A 22,667-nucleotide genomic window follows, 5' to 3' on the forward strand; every position below is an offset into this window, starting at 1 on the left:
GTTTGCATTGCTCGCGGTCAAGAACCCGGGTCACGCCCGCGGCAGCCAAATGCAGGCGGGAGGGGGATGCGGCCCCTGCAGGTGCGCGCGGGAGGGGATGCGGCCGCTGCAGGTGCGCGCGGCCGGGGATGAGGCCGCTGCAGGTGCGCGCGGGACGGGGATGAGGGCCCTGCAGGTGCGCGCAGGAGGGGATGAGGCCGCTGCAGGTGCGCGCGGGAGGGGATGCGGCCGCTGCAGGTGCGCGCGGGACGGGGATGCGGCCGCTGCAGGTGCACGCGGGAGGGGATGAGGCCGTTGCAGGTGCGGGCGGGAGGGGATGCGGCCCCTGCAGGTGCGCGCGGGAGGGGATGCGGCCCCTGCAGGTGCGCGCGGGAGGGGATGCGGCCCCTGCAGGTGCGCGCGGGAGGGGACGAGGCCCCTGCAGGTGCGCGCGGGACGGGGACGAGGCCCCTGCAGGTGCGCGCGGGACGGGGACGAGGCCCCTGCGGGTGCGCGCGGGACGGGGACGAGGCCCCTGCGGGTGCGCGCGGGACGGGGACGAGGCCCCTGCGGGTGCGCGCGGGACGGGGACGAGGCCCCTGCGGGTGCGCGCGGGACAGGGATGAGGCCCCTGCAGGTGCGCGCGGGACGGGGATGAGGCCCCTGCAGGTGCGCGCGGGACGGGGACGAGGCCCCTGCGGGTGCGCGCGGGGACCTGTGCGCCGCACGGCAGGGGTGGTTATCTGCAGGCTGGACGCACTTTCATCTCCTGCTTATCTGTACTTCTGACTGGGGATGGGCAGGAATTAATTTCATAGTGACGCCGGGGTGCGTTTCTGTAAAGAAGAAAAAAGTCAGGTGTTAGGAGCACGTTGTGATGTGAAATGACCATCTTCTCGCGGCTCCCGTGATTTTCCAAATTGCCAGGAATGAACACGTTTTGCTCTCGGGAAGGCTGGTTTGCGAGGAATCCCGTGGCTGGTGAAGAAAGGTCACTCACGGGGGTTTTGGTCCTGAAAGGGGCCCTGCGCGGTCCGCCGTCTGCACAGGCGGCAAAGGGGCGCGGAGGTCACTTTGGGAAACGCAAAGTGGGGGGGAGGGGGCGTCCCCGGAACACGGGGACCCGTGCAGGGTGGGCGCCAGGGCGTGGATGGCGCGGTGGGCCTGCGTGCCAGGTACCCACTCGCCGCACAGCTTTGCAGGTGCACGGCGGGTCCCTCTGGGCAGAGGAGGGGAGACCCCGCCCCCAGCAAGCAGGTGTCTCTGTCCCCGGGTTTCCTGGATGCTGATGTTCCGCAGTGTGGGGCGCTTTGTTCAGATCTCGCGAAGGGCATGTGGCCAGGTCGGGGAGGACCGTGCGTTGTGCGGTGACCCCCCTCTTGACCCGTCTTCATTAGGGCTCAGGGTCACAGGGGGGCCCTGGGGGCTGCCCCCATGGCTCTCACCTCTCCCATCTGTTGTCTAGAAGCTTCCCATCTGGCCTCCTCCCCAGCCCTCTGGCCATCCGCCGTCTACACTGGCTGTCTACACCAGCGTTGTGTTTGCAGACCCACGGGCTCTGCACACAGGATTTGGCCAATCCCGTACTGCCCTGCAAGGTCTGGACTCACACCCACAGCCCAACCGCGACCCGGGAGGGCATTTGGAGAGGACCTTGGTCCCCAAACTGGGTCTTTTGAACCATGACCACCGAATAGCCACCAAGCTGCATTGATGGAGCAATATTTAGTGACGACCCCATAAATAGTGACGCACCTATAACCAAAAAATAAAAAAAAAACCTCAAAAACCAAGAAACAGAGGCTGATGCGCAGATGGGCCCACGATGCCGGTAGGGCAGGGGTTCCAGCGGGAGAGGTGGACATGTGTGTCCAGAGTGATGGGGACGCGGTACGGGTGCTGTGCAGACGTCCCACGGTCTGCGTCTCTTGCCGAGCTCTCTGGATGACTACAGGGATCGGGAACGAGGGCCACGCGTGTGTCCCACCTGCGGGGGAGGCTGAGGCCAGGCCCCCAGGACGTGGGACGAGTGACACACACGTTGGCACGGGGCTCGTGGGCGCACAACAGGGGCTCTGGGGACCGTGCCCCTCCAGGACCTTCCTCGCTGACCACAGACAAAACATCGGGGCTCGGCGGTGACCATCTAGGGAAGAAAACGCCGGCCCGGGTGTGCGCTCACGTAGACCGCTCCGAGGACACGGGCCGGCGGCGCGCTCAGCAGTCTACACGGTGAAGAAACGCATTTCACAAGAGGCGATGGTGGCCGATACGGACGGCGTGGGCCGAACCACTTCCACGTTCGGGGTCGGGCGGCGTGGAGATGCACAGAAGCCGAGAGTCGGCGTCTTTCGAAAGACTTCTGTGCACCTCGAGAGGAAACCGGGTGGGCCGCGCGGAGGAGGAAGCGCGCGCTGGCTCCCCGCTATCACGGCGGCCAGCTATCAGGAGGCCCGGATACCACTGGGGGAGCCGCCCCCTCAAGGTGCCGCGTGTGATAAGCGCACAACCACGGGGTGGGGGGCACTCGGGACCCAAAGAGAGAAGGTCCTGCTGCAAACACCTGCTCCGTCAGGGGATGAGCACGACCCGGGGCCTCTGACGCCCCTAACACCCGGGACCTGGGAACCCAGCCCTAGGCCTCGGGGCCGCAGGCTCAGGGTGACGGGTCACCGGTGCACCTCGGTGGGCTCGGGGCCCACGGGATGGCCAGGCCTGGGTTCCTGGACCTGCAGGAGCCAGAGTGAGGGCCACAGTGTCCGTGCTTGGGGTGTGGAGGGAAGCATGACATGATGTGGGGGGATCCCGGGGCGGCCCTAAGGAGCAACCACCAGCTACGGGGTGAGGGCCGCAGGGATCCACCATCCCCCAGCTCCGGGGACCCGAGATCTGAGGTCCGGCTTCTCACAAGGACCCCGGTCATTGCATCTGGGGCCACGGGATCCAGGGCGCTCGTCCCAGCTCGTCCACGTCACCTGCTAAGACCCTGTGTGCACGGGAGGCCCCCGCGCAGGCGCCATGGACACGCTCGGGTCCCCACCACTCAGGCGGCGCAGTCACCGGAGCTGGTCACTTCCCGGGGCGCCTGGGTGGCTCGGTCGGTGAAGCACCCCACTCTGGGTTTCAGCTCGGGTCACGCTCTCAGGACCCTTACATGGAGCCCCGCATCGGGCTCACACGCTGGGCCTCACTGACCCTCTCGCTCTCTCGCTCCCTCGCTCTCCCTTTGCTCCATCACCTGTAAATAATAATAATAACAATAATAATAATAACAATTAATTTTTTAAATGAGTGTCTTTTCCTTGGGAAGCACATAATTGCAGGAGGGATGTGCACCCCCTACAGCATCTGCTGGTGAGTAAATGCTCCGAAGGTCTCGGGGAGAACGGGGTCTGTGGGGGAGCCCCCGGCTGGAGCGGAGGACAAGCCTCCCTCGGTGATGGGGGGACGACCGGCTGGTGACCTCAGAGCAAGGAGCATCGTCCCCTGCGTGGCGAGGGGCACAGAGTTTGGCGGTTGTGGTGTTTGAGGGGGGAAGTTCACGAGGGAAACCCCGTACCTCGGGGGATCCCGCACACGGGGACTGGGGTCGTGCAAGCAGCCCCATCGGATCCCCCTGCAAGGCTATGGGTCCACGCGGCTGGATGTGGGCTGGACCGCAGAGCCCTCCGGCACTCTCGGGCGCACCTGTCACCTCTGCTCCCGCCCTGGGCTGTGGCACAGCAGCACCCCGGGGTGCGCCCTGACCTGGCACCCAGTAACGGAGGGACTCCTTCATGCGGGTCCGCAGGCCTGCTGCAGCTGCGTCACCCCAGGGCGGCCCGCACGTGCCGGATGCTGACCTGCAGAGCGTCACCCACGCGGGCATGCGGAGGGTGCAGGGCAGGGGGCGGCAGCCACGAGGCCGAGACCCCCGGTGCCGTCCTGCACCCCGCACCTGCTCAGCCCAGGCTGTCGGCCCCCAAGACACGGGACTTCTTACTTCGGAGGCAGGGGTTGCAGAGAAAGGAGGCCGCGGCTGCGGTTCATGTGCAGGGAACTCTGGACCTAACTGTCCGGTGTCCCCAAAACAGGCTCCGGACATGCTTCCTACTGCCAGGGAGTCCCACGCAGGGTCCCTAGGATCAGGGTCTGGGGCTGCTCCAGGCGGCGGGGTTGGGGGTCTGTCCAGGTGTGGGGCTCAGAGCACCCGGGGGGACGACGTCTGTCCTGGGGCAGGTCTGTCCCCGGGTGGGGGGGCTGCGAGCAGGGCGGCCCCACCCCGGCTGGGCGAGGTGTGTCTGGGGCCTGCCCTCCTGGCAGCTGTGTGTCCTGCGTCACCCCTTCCTGGTTCCCCTTCTGCTCCTCAGTACCCGCCCCTCACCGTGCACTGTCTGACCCCCTCCGCCCGGAGTGCACTGCCTGCCCCCCCATCCCCCGGGTGCACCGCCTGCCCGCACCCGGCCCTGTCCGTGGGTGCAGCAGCAGGTGCCCCCTCTCTGCACCCCCGTGTGCCCCCCTCCCCCCCACCCCCATGCACCGCCTGCACCCCCCTGTCCCGCCTCTGAGTGCACCACCTGCACCCCCACCCCAGGGTGCACCACCTGCACCCCCCACCTCTGAGTGCACCACCTGCACCCCCACCCCAGGGTGCACCGCCTGCACCCCCCACCTCTGGGTGCACAGCCTGACCCACCCACCCCACCCACCCACCCCGGGGCACCGGGTGCATCGCCTGCTCCCCTCCCGCCCCCGTGCACCGCCTGACCCCCTCCACCCCCGGGTGCTCAGCCCGGAAGCGCCCGCACCCCTCCCGGGACCCAGTGGCTGGTCCCGCTTCCCCACCGGGAGACCCGCACGCAGGTCTAACGAAGGTCGGGGCTGTGTGTCCCCAGGGGAGCGGCCTGCAGGCGGTTGGGAAGCGCAGGGCGAGCAGCCGGCTGGAGCGGCTCCGGGGCCCAGGGAGGGGTTCCGGGGCCCCTAGGGCAGAGGCCTGGCACCTCCAGGGACAGGTGGCGACCTGAGCGCTGCTGCCGGGAGCAGCCATCCGGGCGGCGGCAGCATCGGGTGCGCGACCCGCGGGCACTAACCCTCCCGGCGACCCCAGCCCCGCAGGACGCGCCCGCGGCAGCCTCGCGCTTCCTCACCAACCTGCGAAGGCCGTTTTGCAAAGCAGAGTCCGCGCTGGGCACCGGAGGAAGTTGCCCAAGGCGGCCCTGGATGGGGAGCAGCAATTAGGATCGCAGCAAACAGGAACCCGCCCGGATGAAAACCGGAAAATACGGCTTTTCAGAGAAAGAGGGGAGTCATTCCAGGGAACTCGCGGCGCGGCTGACCCGGGCTCGCCGGGCAGGGACGGTCACCCGGGGAGAGGCGCCCGCCCGCAGGGTCACGGCGGCGCCCGAGCCTCATTGGGTCGCGGTTTGCGGGGTGGGGCCCCTCGCGGGGACCATAAAAAGGCGGAGGACGGGGACCTGGCTTCGCTGTCGCCTTGGGGACGGTTCCTCCGGCACAGCTGCGAAGGCTGCACAGGCGGACGCGTCTGGGGTCCCGCCCCGCGCCCTCCGCGCCCTCCGCGCCCCGTGCGCCCCTGCACCCCCCGGGCAGGCCGGCTGCGGTTCGCACGCGGGGCTGTCCCTGCCTCCCAGGTAAGACCCCCCTGACCCCCGGGCAGCCACGACGCGCATTCCAGTGGGGACCATTGCAGCCAAGGTGCGCCCCCCGCGCTCCCGTGCGCACTGCGTCCGGGAATCGCAGCGCGCACCGCAAACGAGGAGGATGCGGGAGTCGGCGCAAGCAGCAGGGGGCGGGGGCACAGGCTCCCCAGGTGAGCGGCCCGAGGCGCTGAGCCGCGCACGGAGGGATGCTCGCGCCCTTGCACCTCGCCGGCCCTGGGCCGGGTGTTCCCTGGAAGAACGCGCCAGCTCTCCAGGAGGCCCCAGGGCCCCAGGGAAACCGAGCCCCGCACCTGCAGTCCCGCAGCCCCACCTCGGGAGCGATGCGCAGGGAGCGGAGCGCACGCTCCGCCCCGCTCCGGGATCCCGCTGTTTGGAAAATGTGCAGAAACGGTCAAATGCACCGGGTGGGCGGAAAGTGGGTGAGCGGTACCGCCTCCGGGGAGGGGGACGGGGAGGGGAGCTCATGCTCACGGAGGGTCTCTGAGCGGGATGGAAAGTTCGGGAACCGGACCGGCGTGGTGAAGGCACCAGATGTCCCCCGAGTGACATCTGGAAGGGGTGACGTTTGCAGGGTGTGAGTCTCACTTTCATAAACGTGTTGATGACTAGAGACGTTTTGAAAAATGCAGAGGGCGGGTGTCACTCCAGGACTCGCCCTGAGCCGGTCGTGGGGGGACCGAGGTCCCAAAGGTGATGGGGTGGGGCCCCCCAGAGAGGCCGCAGACAGCGTTTGGGGCAGCCCCCACCCCACCCGCCCTAGGGCGCGCACCCCGTGACCCGTCCTCTGGGCTGGCTGAAGGCTGCATGTGAGTGGGGTGCACACCCCTGCACACTCAGGTGCACGTGGGCACCCACCGTGTCCGCCGCGGGCGCCCGGGGGCCACCCAACTTCAGCACCTAGGGCCGCGCTCACGCGGTCTCTCTGTTGCACATTCTCATCTTCGGTCATTGTGATTTCCTGCACGGACCCTTCATGGTTATGGCTCATGGTGAATGTGAGCTTGCACACACACACACACACACACACACCCGGAAACGGAGCCCAATGCGGGTCGCGCCTCACCCGAACCCCTGGATTACACACCCGCTACACGGCACCTGTCCCGGGGCACCTCGCACACACAGGCAGTGCTGGATGCTGCCAGGCTCCTCTCCTGGGAAGGGGCCCCTGGGAGGGCTCCCCGGTTTGACAAGAAGCCCTTTTGCTATCTGATTGCGTAAGAGCTGGCACTTGCGGGAAACCATCGTCAGCCCCGTTGCTCACACGGAAATCTCCCTGAGCCCCAAGGCTGAACTGCGGTCCCTGTTGGGTCCTGCGCTGGGGGCTGTGAATGCTCAGGACGAGGTACGGGGAGTCCCCGCTCCCTCCTGGATCTCGGCTGAGATTTTTCCAGGTGGGATGGTCCGGAGGGGGCACGTTTTGAGGGCGATTCGGAGGGGCAGACGGAGCTGGCCCCGGGCCGCGAGTGGTGTGTGCAAGGATGACAGGGTGGGGAGGATTGGGGGTCCCACGGGAGACCCGCGGCTGATGGTTCCGGGGGTGCCGGAGACGGGCCCGGGCGGGGGCCCAGAGCTAGCTGCGCAGGCGGCTGCCCTGGGAGGCTCCTGGCGGGGCCCCTGGAGCCCGCGCGTCCACTTACAGGAAACTGCATCTGGGTTGACTTCGTATTTTTAATGACACTTCCTTCCAGGGCTTTGTGACGCCGCCGTTTCCTGGTGCCCCGCGTGCCGCGTGTGGGCTCTCCTGCTTTCCGCACGGGGCTGGGGCCGGGAGCACGCGCAGACCTCAGGGTGGAAGTCTAGAGGCGGGCGGACACACGGACAGGGATGCACGCACGAGCACACACACGAAACATGCATACGTGTATGTATGCACATGCACGTGCACGCATGTAAACACGCACATAGCAGTGTGTGCCCTACATGCATGTGTGCAATGTGGGCATATGTGTGCATACATGTACGTATGCACATGCAGGCTTGCACACGCGTGTGCACGCATGTAAACATGCACACGGCAGTGTGTACACTACATGCATGTGTGCAATGTAGGCATATGTGCACACACACAAGACTTGCGTAGGTGTATGTGTGCACACGCAGACACGCACACGTGTGTAGCACATGTGCACACCGTAGGGTGTATACAGTATGCACACGTGTGATGTAGGCACATGTGCACACATGCGAGACCTGCACAGATGTACACATGCACGCAGACATGTGCACAATCTTATACACACATGGGCACGCATACACACATGTACACGGCAGTGTGTACAGTATATGCACATGTGTGTAATGTAGGTACATGTGCACCCATGCACACACAGGAGACCTGCACAGATGTACGCCTGCACCCCCAGACATGCACATACATGACAACCTGTGTGTACGCACATGTGCATGCATGCACACACGCACACGGCAGTGTGTACAGCATAAGCCCGTGTGTACGATGCAGGCCCCCAGGCACACATGCACAAGTGTGACTGTGAATGCACGCCCCCGGCCACGCCCATGCCCGGCGGCGCCTTCCCTCCTGGAAGGAGCTGCAGGGTGGCGAGAGGAGCTCCGGGCGTGCACCCCTTGCGTCCCACACGCTAACCGTCCCTTCTCTTGCAGCGCACGGCCCCTGCTCGGGAGCGGCGGCGCCATGGCCTTGCTGTGGCTCGCGGTGCTTGTGATGTCTGTCTGTCTGCTGTGCTCCGAGAAAGGTAGGACGAGCACCGAGTGCGGTGTGTGGCTGGGAAACCTCAGATCATCACAGACGCCCTTGCGGCCGCGCGAGGTGGTGCAGAGACTGGCCCGTGCCGTCCCCCCACCCACCAACGGGATCACGCTTTCACGCGCCAGCCGGGGTGCCGCGTGTGATGTGGTCGAGGTGCTCGAGCACGAGCAGCCGTCGCCTCCCGCGGTCCTGAATCATCATCCCGGGGCGGAACTGAGTCCCACCTGCGGGACCTCTTCCTGGGCGGGTCGCGGGAACCACGGTGGTTGCCGGCTGCCCCGTGTCCCCAGGAAGCTCCGCCCTGGAAGCCCTCACCCCAGACCCCGTGCATGTGACTGTCTTTGGCGGTGGGGTCTTTACAGATGGAATTTAGGATGAGGCGGGGTGGGGGGGTCCTCATGCAACAGGGCTGGTGTCCTCACAGGAAGGGGACACGTGGCCGCAGACGTGTGCGCAAGAACAAGGCCACGTGGGCCAAGGACGCTGTCCTTGCTCGTACAAGAGGTCAGTCCTGCGTGGACCCCCAGGCTCCCCGGCCACGCACTGGGAGGGCCTCAGGCAGGGCGGTTCCGCGGGGCCCCGCAGCGTCTCCACCTGGCGCTTGCGTCAGGCCCGAGGATGTTGGCTGCGGCCACGGCCACAGGATTTCGTAACCGATCGGGGATTGGCGTTTGCTCCTTCCTCAACCAGGGCTGGGATTCAGATGTCCTGTCGGGGGCGGGGACGGTGTTGGTCCTCAGAGAGCCCTGCACACTGCATCCCGTCCCAGCTCTGGGACTGCACGTCGGAGCTCCGGCAGGGACACGCTCCCTCCAGGGGCTCCGGGGGGTCCCTCCTGCCTCTTCCGGCCTCTGTGGCCCCAGGCGTCCTGGGGCTGGAGGCCACGTCCCTCCCGTCTCCTCCTCCGTCCTCACGGGGCTTCTCCTCTGTGTGTGCGGCTCCTCTTCTGCCTCTTTCGAGGACCCCTGTCATTGGGTTTAGGGTCCACACCCTCCGAGGACGACCCCATCTTAATTAGTTACACCTGCAACGACCCCATTGCCAAATAAGGTCCCATCAAGAAGTGCTGGGAGTCAGGCCTCGGGCTTGAATTTCGAGGGGACTCCGGTGGCTCTGCCCCAAATATTCATGCAGACATCCAGGGTCCCCCGGCCCCTGCAGGGGGCCCTATGGGTGAGAGCCAGAAGGGCCACCCACTCTACTGTCCTGGAAGCCACTCAGGGGGCCACACCGCACGCCCCGGGGGCTGGGAGATGCGGGAGGGCGGGAAGAGGAGGGGCGTCCTCCACCTCTCAGGCCGTCACCCCCGGCTCTGAGGATCGTGTGGTCTCTTCTCCCGGGTCCCACCTCTGTTTTGCCTGTCTTGCCCCGCGGTCGCCTCTGTGGTCACATCAGGCCCGGGGTACTCGGGATCACCGACCGCAGGTGGGAGCTGCTTTCTAGGAACAGAGGCTGGAGGAAGCAGCTGACGCCATCTAAAGCTTTCATGTAAAAATAAATAAAAATAAATAAATTAATTAAAATAATAATAATAATTATAAAGCTTTCACATGTTTGCTCATAAGCTGCAAAACCCCCCACCCCCCATCCTACCAACCCTTCCACTTTGGCCAAAGCGCATGACAAGGGCCCTGGGGACAGCACACGGTGAAACACGGGCGTCCAAACCAGACGCCTCGCCTGGGTCTAGTCTTAAGGAGAAGTGGTTAGTCCTTCACCATTGAGTCTGAATTAGCTCAAAGATTCTTTTCATACATTGATCAGGGTAAGGAAGCTCTTTCCTGCATGCCTGGTTGGCTGAGAGTTCCTAATACCACAGGGCTGGTAAATGTGGTCGTTTTTTTTTTGTTTTTTTTGTTTTTTTCCTGCTTCTCTGGAGAAGATCATTACTACTCTGTTAATGGGGGTGAATTATATTCATGATTTTAAAAGCTTGCATTCCCGTAGTAAATCTCCTGGGTCATGATGTATTCCTGGATCGGAATGAGTCATAGTTTCTGAAGGGATTTTACGTCTGTGTTAATCAGGGATATTGCCCTCCGGTTTGATTTTAACCATTTGTCTGATTGTGATACTGGGATAATGCTGGCCTCCTGAAATGAGTTAGAACATATTTCCTGTTGGCCCCCCTCCTTGTTTTTTGAAATTTTGTGCACATGATACTACTTCTTCCTTAAATATCTGATAATTTGGGGCACCCGAGGAGCTCAGTGGATGAGCGTCTGCCTTTGGCCCAGGGTGTGACCCCAGGGTCCCGGGATCGAGTCCCAAATCGGGCTCCCTGCATGGAGCCTGCTGCTCCCTCTGCCTGTGTCTCCGCCTCTTTGTCTCTGTGTCTCTCATGAATAAATAAATAAAATCTTTAAATATATATATGATTTATATATTTATATTATTTATAAAAAAATAAAACACAATGGAAATATGCTGACATTAATATTTACTATTTCAAAATTGAACAGCAATTTAAAAATAACTAAATAAATAATCATAAAAAAAACTTACTATTTTACCCTTCCTATCCGTTTTAATGATCGTTAATGCGTTGGCAGACCTGAGTGTAAATCTTGAGGGATGAGAATCTATCAAAAAGTACATTTTGAAAAAAAAAAAAAAAAAAGGGATCCCTGGGTGGCGCAGCGGTTTAGCGCCTGCCTTTGGCCCGGGGCATGATCCTGGAGACCCGGGATCGAATCCCACATCGGGCTCCCGGTGCATGGAGCCTGCTTCTCCCTCTGCCTATGTCTCTGCCTCTCTCTCTCTCTCTCTCTCTCTGTGACTATCATAAATAAATAAAAATTAAAAAAAAAAAAAAAGTACATTTTGACGTAGAAAAAAAGTTCCCTAAATGTAATTTTTTGTTATTACTAAGGAATCCATTGTCCTTACAGGTCAGAGGACAATGATGCCGGAAGCCAAAGTGTCGATATGGTTTGGTCTTGACTATGAAGGAAACGTTGTTGATCTTGATAAGTAATCACAACGCCAGTTTATAAACTATGGGAACGTTGATGAAAGTCATATCCTGTAACTCGTTGAAGGGGGGGGTGTCACAGAGAAAACCTCATGAGGTGTTTGGTGGAGCTTTACAGCTTTGAGTTACGGGCGAGATGTGGCCCCGTTGCTCCTTGTACGAGGGCGAGCAGGTCTTGGGTGAAATCTGGGGAGTTCTGAGGTCGGCTCCGAGCGACGCCCTGCCCATCGACCCTGCAGCAGGAATACATGTGCTTTGACTGCATTTCAAAACGTAGTCTGAGGACGCCTGCGTGGCTCAGCGGTTGGGCGTCTGCCTTCGGCTCAGGTCGTGACCCCCGGGTCCCGGGATCGAGTCCCGCATCGGGCTCCCCGCGTGGAGCCTGCTTCTCCCTCTGCCTGTGTCTCAGCCTCTCACTCTCTGTGTCTCTCATGAATAAATTAATAAAATCTTTTTAAAATTTTTAAAAATAATAATGAGAATGTGTCCGCGAGGGTCCTCGGCCATCTAGACTTCTGCTTCCCGAGGACGTCGGCAAACTGGGTGGGAGGAGGAAGCCCCCGTGGTGATACGGGTTCGAGCATCCACGCGGTGTCTCATCTCACTGTGACCTCTAAACGTTTCAGATCCAGATTCACCGATTAAGAACCTCAGGATGGAGCCGGGAAGCAGGAGACTGACCTGGGACCTCAGTGGAAATGTCTCTGAAATTAAGTGTTTCATCAACTCAAAATATATCACTAAGGTAAAGCATCTTCCCCGCACTTGGCACGCCGCAGATGCTCGTGTCTTTGGGGTACCTAAGAGCCAGCAGAGCCCAAAAGCCACGTCCGGCTCTGACGTCGCAGCGGCGGGGGTTCTAGTCTGGGCTTGGCCATGGAACGTGCAGGCGGGGGGCGGGGGGTGCAAGTGCGTCTCTGACGTCCAAGACTGCGGCCCCAGAGAGCGGTGGAGAGTGACTGTGCTCAGCCGTGGCAGGCGCGGAGCCCAACCGAGTCCCCGCATCCTCGTGTGGCTGCCCCTCTGGGCACATCTGCAGCCTCGTCTCCTCTTACAAGGACCCCAGGCCTAGGGGGTCAGGGGTCACCCTGCTGACCTCATTATACCCTAATCCTGTCGTTAACTAATCCATCCTCAGATACAACCAGTGTCTGAGGTCCTGGGGGTGCGGGAGGGCTCCAGCACATGAATTTTGGGGAACACAGTCCAGATCATGAGAAGCCTCGCTGGGATTTCCTGGAGCCGGCTGACTGTTCGGAACACGCGGGCTGCCGAAGGCCTAGGACCGCCGGCAGGGAGAGCAGCCTCAGGAATCCGCCTTCCCACCGCGTCTCCAAAGGGCAGAGGGGCCCCTCCTGCAAGTGTGCGGTGCAGAGAAGGCGTGCATGGCTGAAGGAGGCGGACGACGGGGGAAGCAGGACGCGGCGGGACCTCCTCCCCGAGACCCGGACCGCTCAGGCCGGTGGGGACGACGGACCACGGAGTCGGCCCGGGTTCCGAAATGCGGTAAAACGCGGCCGGATTGGTGCTGCGGGCGGGCCGGCCCGGGACTCGGGGTAGGAGAGAGCTGGGTGGCTCCCCCAGCTCCGAGGCCGAGAGGCATTGGAAGGTGCTGGGCCCTGCCGGCAGCCCCCCCGACGGCGCTGCGCTCTTCTGTAAATCGAATCAATTGGCGAGACCGCGCTGGCTACGAGCCGTCCCGGAGCCACCCGAGGAAGTCTTAGATCGGAGCCGGAGAAGGCACCGGGTGCTTGGCGCCCCAGAGCTCCACGTGCGCTGCGGGACGAGGCCTCTAACCCCCAGTCTGGTTGCACCTGTTACAGACACATCAACAGGACACCGGGCGGCGGCGTTTATCAATTACTTTCCGCCAATCGGGGGCCCTGGGCCGGCTCGGCTGGTAGATCATGGCCCTGGACGTGGGGGTCATGAGTTTGAGCCCCCCGTGGGGCGTACAGACGACTTAAACACAAAATCTTTAAAAAAAAAAAAAAGAAAAGAAAAGAAGAAGAAAAAGAAAAAGAAAAAGAAAAAGAAAAAAAGAAATCACCTTCTACTTATTCATCCATCCGGGGCTTCACGCTCCCCGTTTATATTCACGTGTTAAATCGTGCAGGTGCGAAGCTGGAATCCCCCATGACCTTTATACACATTTTCCTTTCATTTTTGTTCCTCCCGAGCTTCCATGTTGGTTTCCTCCTTTCCCCGGCTTTCCCGTGCCAGTTCCTTTTATCGTTCGGTCCCTAGAAAAGGGTCAATTTATTTGTAGCGGGATTCGTGAACGGAATTATTATGTATTTATTCCTCAACAGATCTATTTATTCATAAATGGATCGATTTATTTATTTATAAATGGATTTATTTCTTTATTTATTGGCAGATGGAGTTAATTTATAGACGTTGTTGTACAGTTTTTTAAAAATTAATGAATCCTGTGTTCCACCTGTTGGGCCCTCCCTCCATCTCCCCCAACCTGTGATTTCTTCACCGTCTCCAATTTGTCGGCCGCCACGAAATCACTGCCTGGGTTTTTTGTTTTGTTTTTGTTGTTGTTGTTTTTGTTTTTTACTTGCTGGGGTTTTGGTGAAGATCGCGTGGAATCCACAGAGCAGGTGGAGGGCGATGATGGTTTGCGGCTGTTGAGTATCATCCACACCAGAGTCTACGTCTCGTCTCAACGATGAGTAAATCTCGCTCTCTCCCTCCCTCCATCTCTCTCTGTCTCTCTGTCTCTGTCTCTCCCAGGCCATCGACAGCCGTTACTGCCAGTTTTATGTGCTTCCCTTATGTGAAGTGAAAAACTTCACCATCTCCGTGAAGCAAGACCCGCCGTTCTCCACGGGGCTTCAGTACGTCCCGCGAGGTGAGGGGGGCGCGCTCCTGTCTGCCGTCCCTTTGCCTTCAGCCATTGGTTGCTCTTGGGGATGGGAAAGGCATGACTCTGGGCTTGGGTGGCAAAAGGCGGGCGCCCCCGGGCATCACGGCTGCCGGAGGTTTCCATCCGCAGGCCCCCGGGCGAGGGGTCGTCACCGGGAGAAACCGAGGCAAGCATCCTCGGGATGTGTCCGGGTTCGTTCCTGCGGCAAGTGCGTGTGAGGTCGCAGGACCTGGACCCCCGAAGGCCCCCTTCCGCGGGACTGCCTTTCCTGTCACTTCCCTGCAGGTGCAGAAGGAAAGCCGGCGGCGGCCGCGCGGGGCCTGGACTGCTGGGTGCACGACGTGGACTTCCTGACGTGCAGCTGGGAGGTGGGCAGGGCGGCCCCCGGCGACGTGCAGTACCGCCTGTACTGGCGGGACCTGAAGTAGGTGTGGCCGTGGGCGCGGCGCGGCCTCCCGGGCCCGTGGGCCTCCGGTCACCGCGGGCGCTCCGTCCCCGCAGGGCCTACCGCGAGCAGGAGTGTCCGCGATACGAGGCGAACAATCGGGGCGTCCACGTCCGGTGCCGGTTCGATGACGTGTCCAGGTTGCAGAGGCACATCCAGTTCTGGGTGAACGGCACCAGCCGACGCTCCGGAATCCCTTGCTCCGACCTCTGTGTCGAATTACCGGAAATCGGTGAGTCCAGGGCCTGCCTCTGCACGCTGGTGTCCGAGCTCAGCGGCCCTGATGAAATAACACCATGGTCCCAGGGCTGGTGGCCGCTGCGTCCCATCTCCGCCCCCGTCCCCACATGGCTCCTCCTCTGCGTCTCCTCCTCCGCTATGTGCACACCTGTCCTTGGCGTAGGGCCTCCCCAATCTAGGACGAGCTCATCTCAACATCCTTCAGCCCGAAGTCGGAGAGGCGGGAGGGTCACCCTGCTCGCTCGCCTGGCCTCGGTGGCTCCCAGCGGGCGGCTTCTGACCTGTCTCCAGGGTGCTTGGCCCAGCTGCCCTCTGGGGCACCCCCGCCTCCCTGGCCTCACTCCCTGGTCCCACCAGTGGGCGCACCCTCCCAAGCAGGCCACTTGCCCTCTCTCCTCTTTTGAGGGGAGAAGGCCATTTGTGGAGCTGGAGCGGGAAGCGGGGTCCCACGGCCTGCACGGCTGCAGGGAGGAGGGAGGGGAGCTGGGTCGGAGATTATCTGTGGGATGGAATTTCTGATGGATTCTGTGGGTGCTGCTGAGGTAGAGGCCTCAACTGAGGGAGGCTGGGTGCCCGGTGACATAATGGAACGGGGAGGAGGAGGGGACCTGATCTGGGGGGGCTGCCCTGTACTGAGCTCAGCCAGGTGTCCAGGTGGAGCGCCCGGTGCAGACAGGTGAGGGAGGACCCAAGGCTGGGCTCCTGGGGCAGGTGGGCCCCGGGGTGTAGATTCAGATGTGGTCACACGGGAAGCTGGAGAAGCCACAGAGTCAGGAGGGCACTTAATGCCCAGAGGGAGGGCACAGGGCTGAGCCCCAACATTGCAGCCCCCAGGGGATGGCGGGAGGGTCCCAGCACCCAGCAGGGAGGCCCAGATGGACGGATGTCCGGGGAGGAGCTGGCAGGGCAGAGGCCCGGTCAGGGGGGAGGTGAGGATGCAGCAAGGCAGGGGCAGATGTTTCCGGGAGTGCAGCTGGCTGGCCCAGGACATTGGACATGGGACTGGCTCTGCACAGGGTGGGGACTGGGGAGCAGGCCAGGCACGGAGAAGAGGCTGGTGGGGTGGGGGGGAGTCCAGGGCTGCAAGAGGCCTTCCTCCTTCTGTTGGACACTAGTGGAAACATCGGGTGTAGACCCTGAGAGCACTTTCCAGGGGGTCTCGGGCGGGCGGGGTCTCTCACAGCTAGAGCCTGAGCAGCTAGACCTAAGGCCGATTCAAGAGGATATTTCAACATATTTGGTCATGCATCTATATTGATATTTTGCCCATTCTTTAACCTTAGAGTGGCCCTTTCTTCTCCTCCCCACACCCCAAATTTGTATGAAGCCTATTTTAAAGTATCTTCGGTGGGGTGGGGGTGGGGATGGGGATGATTTTTTTCTTACTCATTAAATGTTTTTGGTGGGTTTTTTCCTCCTGTTCTAGAGAGATTAAGTCCACCCCACATCACTGCAACGTGTAATAAATCCTATTCAATGATGGAGTGGAAAGTATTAAGCCACTTCAATCACAGATTTCTGTATGAACTTCAAATACAAAAGGTAAATGCTTGTCCTAGCTGACAATTCTAGGTTCTCTAGGATCCGTACCCCCAAGGCTTTGGAGGCAGATAAAACATACACTCAACAAAAATATGAACCAAAAAAAAAAAGTGTTTTAGTGTTTTGAAAATAATTAAACATAAATAAAAAATAAAGATAAAGCATAAGTAGATTTTAAAATACATAGAAACTAAAAAACAAAAAAAAAAAAAAGAAAAAAAAATAAAATAAAATACATAGAAACTAAACCCTACATAACAATGAAGATTGTTAACACACACACACACACAAATCTAAAAAAAAAACTACTGAAGATCATGTAAGATGTTGTGTATGTGTGAAAATCATCAAAAGAAACCATACAAACTCTAAAAAAACGTTTTGACTTTAACAGAAGTAACAATGTTGGCTATTCAAAAGACAGAGGTAAAATTGGAAGGGCAGGTAGGTCAAGTCACAGATGGAAGACACCAGGCGCATATATGTCAGACAAAGGACTCCTGTTTGGGGTAGATAAGAAAGGCTTCCAAGTCAATACCAAGAAGACAAACAACTGTATTTAAAAAAAAAAAAAAACAAAGGGCAAACAAATAAACAAAAAACAAAGGGCAATGATGGAAACAGCCACTTCCCCAAAGATGTGTTCATGCCCCATAAACACATGAAATGGTGCCAGGGAAATACAAACCACAGGGAGAGGCCACTCCATAAACTCGTTAGATTGGCTACAATGGCAAATTCTAGCCAAACCAAGGGTGGGTGAGGCTGTCACCAGTTGGTTGCAACACTTGCTTGGCACTAAGAGGTGGCCATTGAGAATGGTACGCGTGGCTCCTTCTTCTTTGAAACGTTCCTCGTGGATGACCATTCCCCCTGTTGTACGAGCCAAGATAAAATCCCATCCATTTAAGGAAACATGGCGCAGGCCCTGTGGAAGAGGCATTGACGGAATCTTGCAGGGCCCGCCATTCCCCCGCTGGGTCTGGCTCGGAGAGAAATGAAAACGTAGGCCCACCTGAGTGGGGACCGGAGTGTGGGAATGACTCAAGGGAAGGGATGAGCAAAAGATATCCCGGCCTGGAATCCGGCCCCCCAGGCAAGGTCAGCCAGGTAGGTCAAGGTCGGCCCTGGGGGATCCCATTCCTACAGAGGGAGAGGTGTAGTGCAGGAGGTCTACAGTGAGTGACACACCTGTGCTCTGGGTGTGAGCGGGGACGAAGGCAAGGCAGGGGGCACAGGGAAATTTGGGGGTGACCGAGTCATTCCTCGCCTGCAACGGGCGGTGGTTTCACGTGCACGCGTTGCTCAAAAAATCCCAGCAAATCCTGTGCCCTCAGTGTGTGGTTTGCTCAAGCAAATTTTGCCTGAATAAAGTTATCCTAAAAAATGACCAAGTATGGACGCACCTGGCTGGCTCAGCGGGTGGAGCGTGCGACTCGAGTTCGAGCCCCACGTTGGTGTAGAGGGTTCTGAGTTCGAGCCCCACGTTGGGTGTAGAGACCATAAATACACTTAAAAAATATTTAGGTCTATAAATTAAAAGGAAACGATGAAATGTTTTGAGGTAATTAGTACTTCATACTCCATTATCGACTTGAATGTATTATTTTTCTTTATTTCTTTTATATTTATTGTTGATGTTCAACTAGCGATTATACTCAGTGTTTCTGTAAACTGCTTGGAAGGATGAACGTTATTAGTTCTATATTAAAAAAAATAAGGTGTTTTTACGCTAATCCCTGCTTTATACTCTATTTATATGTTATATCGATCATTTAGACCCAGTCACTGATTACATTGTGCTCAGTTTCTCTTTAAACCGAAAAGGGCTCAAAGAAACAAGGGCCTTCGTCAGGGGACCGCATGAGGCAGCCGCCGCTCGTGTCTTGTTTTGTAGGGCACCGATCCTGCGTCCACGGAGAAGGTGAGTGTCCCCCGCGTGCCCAGAACCGGGCATCCCGAAGCGCAGGTGTGTTTTCCTTACTGTGCGGCCTCTCCGCCGTGCCGGACTCCGCGTGGGCCCCACGCACCCACCCCGCGGTCTCCAGGAGTCGGTGCGGAGGGGAAACAGCTGGGACGTGAGGTTCTGTCTTCACGTGGCTCCTCCTCTGTGACTGCGTCTCCTCCTCTGTCCCGTATAAGGACCCCTGTCGTTGGACTCAGGGCCTCCTCATCCGGGAGGAGCTCCTCTTGAGATCCTTCACTTAGGCACGCGTGCAAAGACCCTACTTCCGAATAAGGTCCCGACCAGGAGTTCCAGGGGGACGCATCTTCCTTGGAGGTGGTGGGAGGTCACCGCTGCAGAGCGTGCGGGCCCCACGCCGTGCACAACAACATGTGTCTGGGGCTCATCAGGGGTGGCTGTGGAGCATCACGTCCCAGTGATGACGAAGAACATTTTTGTTTGGACCCCACAAAGTCTGGGCTGAGGGGGCTTCCAAATAAGGTCAGCTTCTAGGATTGGGCGGGTGAGAACTTGCACATACGAGTTGGGGGAGGACCCGCGGCACCCCTGCCAGGGCCCGTTGTCTCTCCCCCCTCCTTTTCTTTTAAACCTCAGCTCTACGAAAACCACTTCGTGATTTACAATCCCGGAAACTACGTGGCGAAACTAAAGGTGCAGGGTTTCTTCCGCAAAGACTGGAGCGAATGGAGCGCCCCCCAACTCTTTGGTGAGTGGGGCGCCCTTCCACCTCGCCCTCCCGTGTGCTGAACGCTGGGGGCCACCGCGCCTGGCCAGGAGGCACAGCCCCCTCCTGTGCTCTGACGGGCTCGTCATCCGTGCTCTGGGGCCCTCGGCCCCCAAAGGAGCAGGGCTGGAGCTCCACCCACTTCTGTGACCCCAAAGAGGGCTCTGAAGATCACAGGTGACCCTGCACTTCGTGCTCACCCCATGGGAGGGCAGAGAGTGGGCGGGACAAGACCCCCAGTAAGAGGCCCCAGGGCTTCTGGTAACAAAGCAGTCAGCAGGTAAGGGGTGGGGAGGGTCCTCTTTTATCCCACAGGGGGCCTGCCTGGGCTCCTGACTCTGATTGCAAGGATTTCCCCAAAATGAGACCTGCTATTTCTCCCTGACCTGTTCTGAAACCACACCTACCAACGTCCCATTTCCGGGGTCCCATGTGGGAAATGTCGGTCAGTGGGGTCCTGGGGCTGCTGCGATAAATGACCTCACATGGTCGGGGAGGGGGCTTAAAACCACAGAAATCCATCCTCCCCCAGCTCTGGAGACCGGACGTCTTAGGTCCATGGGGGACACGCTTCCTCCAGAGGCTCTGGGGAGGGTCCCTTCGGCCTCTTCCAGTGTCTGGGGCCCAGGTCTCCGTCTCCATCCTCATGGGGCTCGTCCTCTGCACCTGCGTCTCCCCTTCCGTCTCTTCCAAGGACCCCTGTCGTTGATGCGGGGCCCATCCTATTCCAGTGGGACCTCACATTTACTTGATTACATCTGCAAAGACCCTCCACTGTGGGCTCAGATGTGTCCCCCAACTCCACATATTGTCACCCCCAGGATCTCAGAATGGAACTGTATTTGGGGATAAAGTCTTTAAAGAGGTGGTTAAGGTAAAATGAGGTCAATAGGGTGGGCCCTGATCCCATAGGACTTGTAGGAAGAGGGGATGAGGACAGAGGGGCGACCACGTAAGGCCAAGGGGGAACACAGGGAGACAGGCCTCAGGGGGAACGAGCCTTGGCCCCTCCTGATTTGACTCGCTGCCTGCAGGACTGGGAAATCAGTTATTTAAGCCACCCAGTGTGTGGGGCTTGGTTGTGGCACCCCAGGAAACTCATACCCTTCCTGGGGGCCTCCTGTCCCAGCGGGGAGCCTGAGGTCCTTGCAGATCCGTGAGCCAGCTGCTCCCCCTACTGGCCACGCTGCAGGGGATGCTCGCGGCCTGGGACTAGCGCTGGGCTGGGAGAGGCGTAGGGGCTGGGGGGGCGGGCGTCTCTCTCCTGGTGGGGCCTCACCAGCTCCCCCCCGGGCAGGTAGGTGGCCACCGTCCCCTCCTGGACGCGCCTGCTGCCTCTGGAGGGGGCCCCTGGGGAAGCATTCAGGACTGCATGCAACCACCACCCCTGGGACCCGCTGACATGCTCCGTGCACCCTCTTCCCTAGTGTGTGACCCCAAGGATGAGCACCGCCGTGACTGGCTGGTGTCAGTACTGGTCTTGCTGGGGACACTGCTGGTCCTGGGACTCGTGGCCCTGCTGTGTAGAAGGTGAGCGCTCCGCGCCCGCCACCTCGCTGGCCTCCCTGCAGTGTGATGCCTGCCGTCCCCGCCCCCCACCACCGGCGGGTCTCACTTGCTGGACTGCTCTGTCCCCGGGGGCAGGCCGCTGCCTCAGGTGACCCCATGGGGTTTGTGAGACGTGATCCTGTTAGGCCCTCTGGTCCTTGCCACCCACGGAAACCAGAAGCTGGGTGCCCCGTGCAGCATCCTCAGGACCCTCTGTCCTCAGTCCTGTCGCATGTTCCCATATCTCCCTGATGCTCGGTTTCCCACCCTGTGCCCAGATTCCTCGTCCCCCACTATCATTTGGGGGGGGGCTGAAGGGGCTCCTCTGGGATCCGCCCTCCTACCCCTCCTCCTCCTCTCCCTCCTCCTCCCCCTCTCCCTCCTCCTCCCCCCACTCCCCTCTGCAGCAGGCAAGAGTCCAGTGATGGGATAATCATGACCTTTCCCGCCTGAGCAACTCCTGCCCCTGAGGTGCCTTCCAGATGCCTAGTTGCTAAGTCCTATCAGGCGCTGCCCCGTGTGTGTTTGGGGTGGGGGGGAGGGGGAGGTGTGTCCTAGCAGGCTCTGGCCTCTCTGGCTTCACCCACGCCCGCCCCCTCCCAGCCCTTCAGGCTGAGCGGCCCCGCCCAGGGCGCACAACCTGCTGAGGTTTATGAGGAAGGGCAGGGGCAGGTTCCATGCAGCCAGCAACCCATGGACCACCTTCAGGCTTCCCAGGGTCCCAGGCAGGGGTCGGGGTGGGGTGCACAGCCCCCCCCCCCCCAGGCAGGAGATGCAGGTGTGCTTGTTATGTGGCGGTGTTTTGTCCCTGCAGATCAGGATTCCTCATTGCTGTAGGACTTGGGCCTGGGGGGCAGGCAGTCGAGACCACCCCCCACTGCACCCGGGGACTGGGGCTGGATTCCTAAGTCCATCCCGGCGGCCTGTGGCCTCTGAGTTCTGGATTCAGAGCATGTGTTGTCTTTCTCCTCTGAGGTACTCAGTTTTGCAGAAACTCTTCCCTCCCATCCCTCACATGAAGGACCCCATCACGGACAACCTCCAGAGCCCCAAGCTGGTAGGTCCTGGCACGTGCAGGGGTGGAGGGGTGCGGGAGGAGGAGGCCACAGCCCCGCCCGCCGAGGAGCAGGAAGCTGGTCCTGTCCTGGTAGGAGGGAGGATGGTGGGGGGATGGGGAAGGCTGCCAGGTGACAGTCACGCGAGGAGTTGGACAAAGTCCCAGACCCGCACGGCCAGGACCAGCCAGGCCCCTGTGGCTGTCATGGGGGGGAGGGGGCGTATGTGCAGCCCAGCCTGACCCCTGCCTCCTGCAGGAGCACTGGGACACCAGCAGAGCCAGCCAGGAGGACTGTCCGGTGGCCGAGGTGCACATTTTGGGGGAAACATGAAGCGGGACCTCAGACGTCCTTCCCCGATTGGCCAGGAGCCCGGAGGAGGGAGCCCGGAGGAGCGTAGTGGGCTGGGGAGGGAACACCTGTGTCAGGCTCATCGTGTAAATAAAGGCCTCTTGCACCCAGTCCCTGAACTCCGGGGAGGGGGATCCAGATAGTCATGTGGGGCCCTGGGGCCTCCAGTCTCCCCTGAAATGGGACCGACCCAGATGCTGCTCGCAAGGCCCCGGGACTCGCTGCTCCGAGCCTGTTCAGCGGCCTCAGCGGCCGGGCCTGCTCTCGTTTTCCGGCTTCATTCCGCGTAAGCACCTGACACCCCGAGGTGCAGAAGGTGGCACGTGGGAAACCCCGGGAGCCCGGCTGTCTCCCACCACCGCTCAGGGGCCAGGGTTGATGTGGGACGCGGGGCCACGGAAGACAGCCAGCTGTATGCAAACCCGCAGATACAGCTGCTCCCCCCACCCCCAGGAACCAGGATCTCCCCCAGAGACCCTGTGCTCCCACACTCACTGAGGAAGGGGCCTCTGGCCCCTCTGAACCTTCCCTGCAGGGCAGTAAGCAAGCTCCCATCGTTGCAGCCGTCGCCACGCTT

At 60.2% G+C, this 22,667-nt stretch overlaps 1 protein-coding gene across 3 annotated transcripts; it reads left to right on the top strand.

The window, feature by feature from the left end:
- Window positions 1-5,279: 5,279 nt before the first annotated feature.
- On the top strand, window positions 5,280-22,568 carry IL3RA (interleukin 3 receptor subunit alpha). Of its 3 annotated transcripts, none has more exons than XM_025435376.3 (12): window positions 5,280-5,606; window positions 8,262-8,353; window positions 11,968-12,086; window positions 14,087-14,204; window positions 14,505-14,643; window positions 14,721-14,896; window positions 16,331-16,446; window positions 18,344-18,370; window positions 19,007-19,118; window positions 20,564-20,666; window positions 21,668-21,741; window positions 21,998-22,568. In XM_025435376.3, exons 2-12 carry the CDS (start codon window positions 8,293-8,295, stop codon window positions 22,231-22,233), a joined length of 1,281 nt encoding a protein of 426 aa, XP_025291161.3. In that variant the 5' UTR covers window positions 5,280-5,606; window positions 8,262-8,292; the 3' UTR covers window positions 22,234-22,568. The 3 variants fall into 3 exon arrangements, with proteins under 3 accessions (XP_025291161.3, XP_035567276.2, XP_035567279.2); XM_035711383.2 differs by lacking the exon at window positions 5,280-5,606 and adding an exon at window positions 6,882-6,981; XM_035711386.2 differs by lacking the exon at window positions 5,280-5,606 and adding an exon at window positions 6,889-6,981 and having other exon boundaries at window positions 21,660-21,741; window positions 21,998-22,201.
- Window positions 22,569-22,667: the final 99 nt, after the last annotated feature.

The sequence above is a fragment of the Canis lupus genome, chromosome X (assembly GCF_003254725.2).
Source record: "Canis lupus dingo isolate Sandy chromosome X, ASM325472v2, whole genome shotgun sequence".
NCBI classification, from domain to species: Eukaryota; Metazoa; Chordata; class Mammalia; order Carnivora; family Canidae; genus Canis; species Canis lupus.

Coding starts and splice junctions, on each gene's coding strand:
- IL3RA (XM_035711383.2), top strand. Junction 8,354..11,967: donor TCTGCTGTGCTCCGAGAAAG/GTAGGACGAGCA, acceptor TAAACGTTTCAG/ATCCAGATTCACCGATTAAG. Junction 14,644..14,720: donor CTGTACTGGCGGGACCTGAA/GTAGGTGTGGCC, acceptor CCGTCCCCGCAG/GGCCTACCGCGAGCAGGAGT.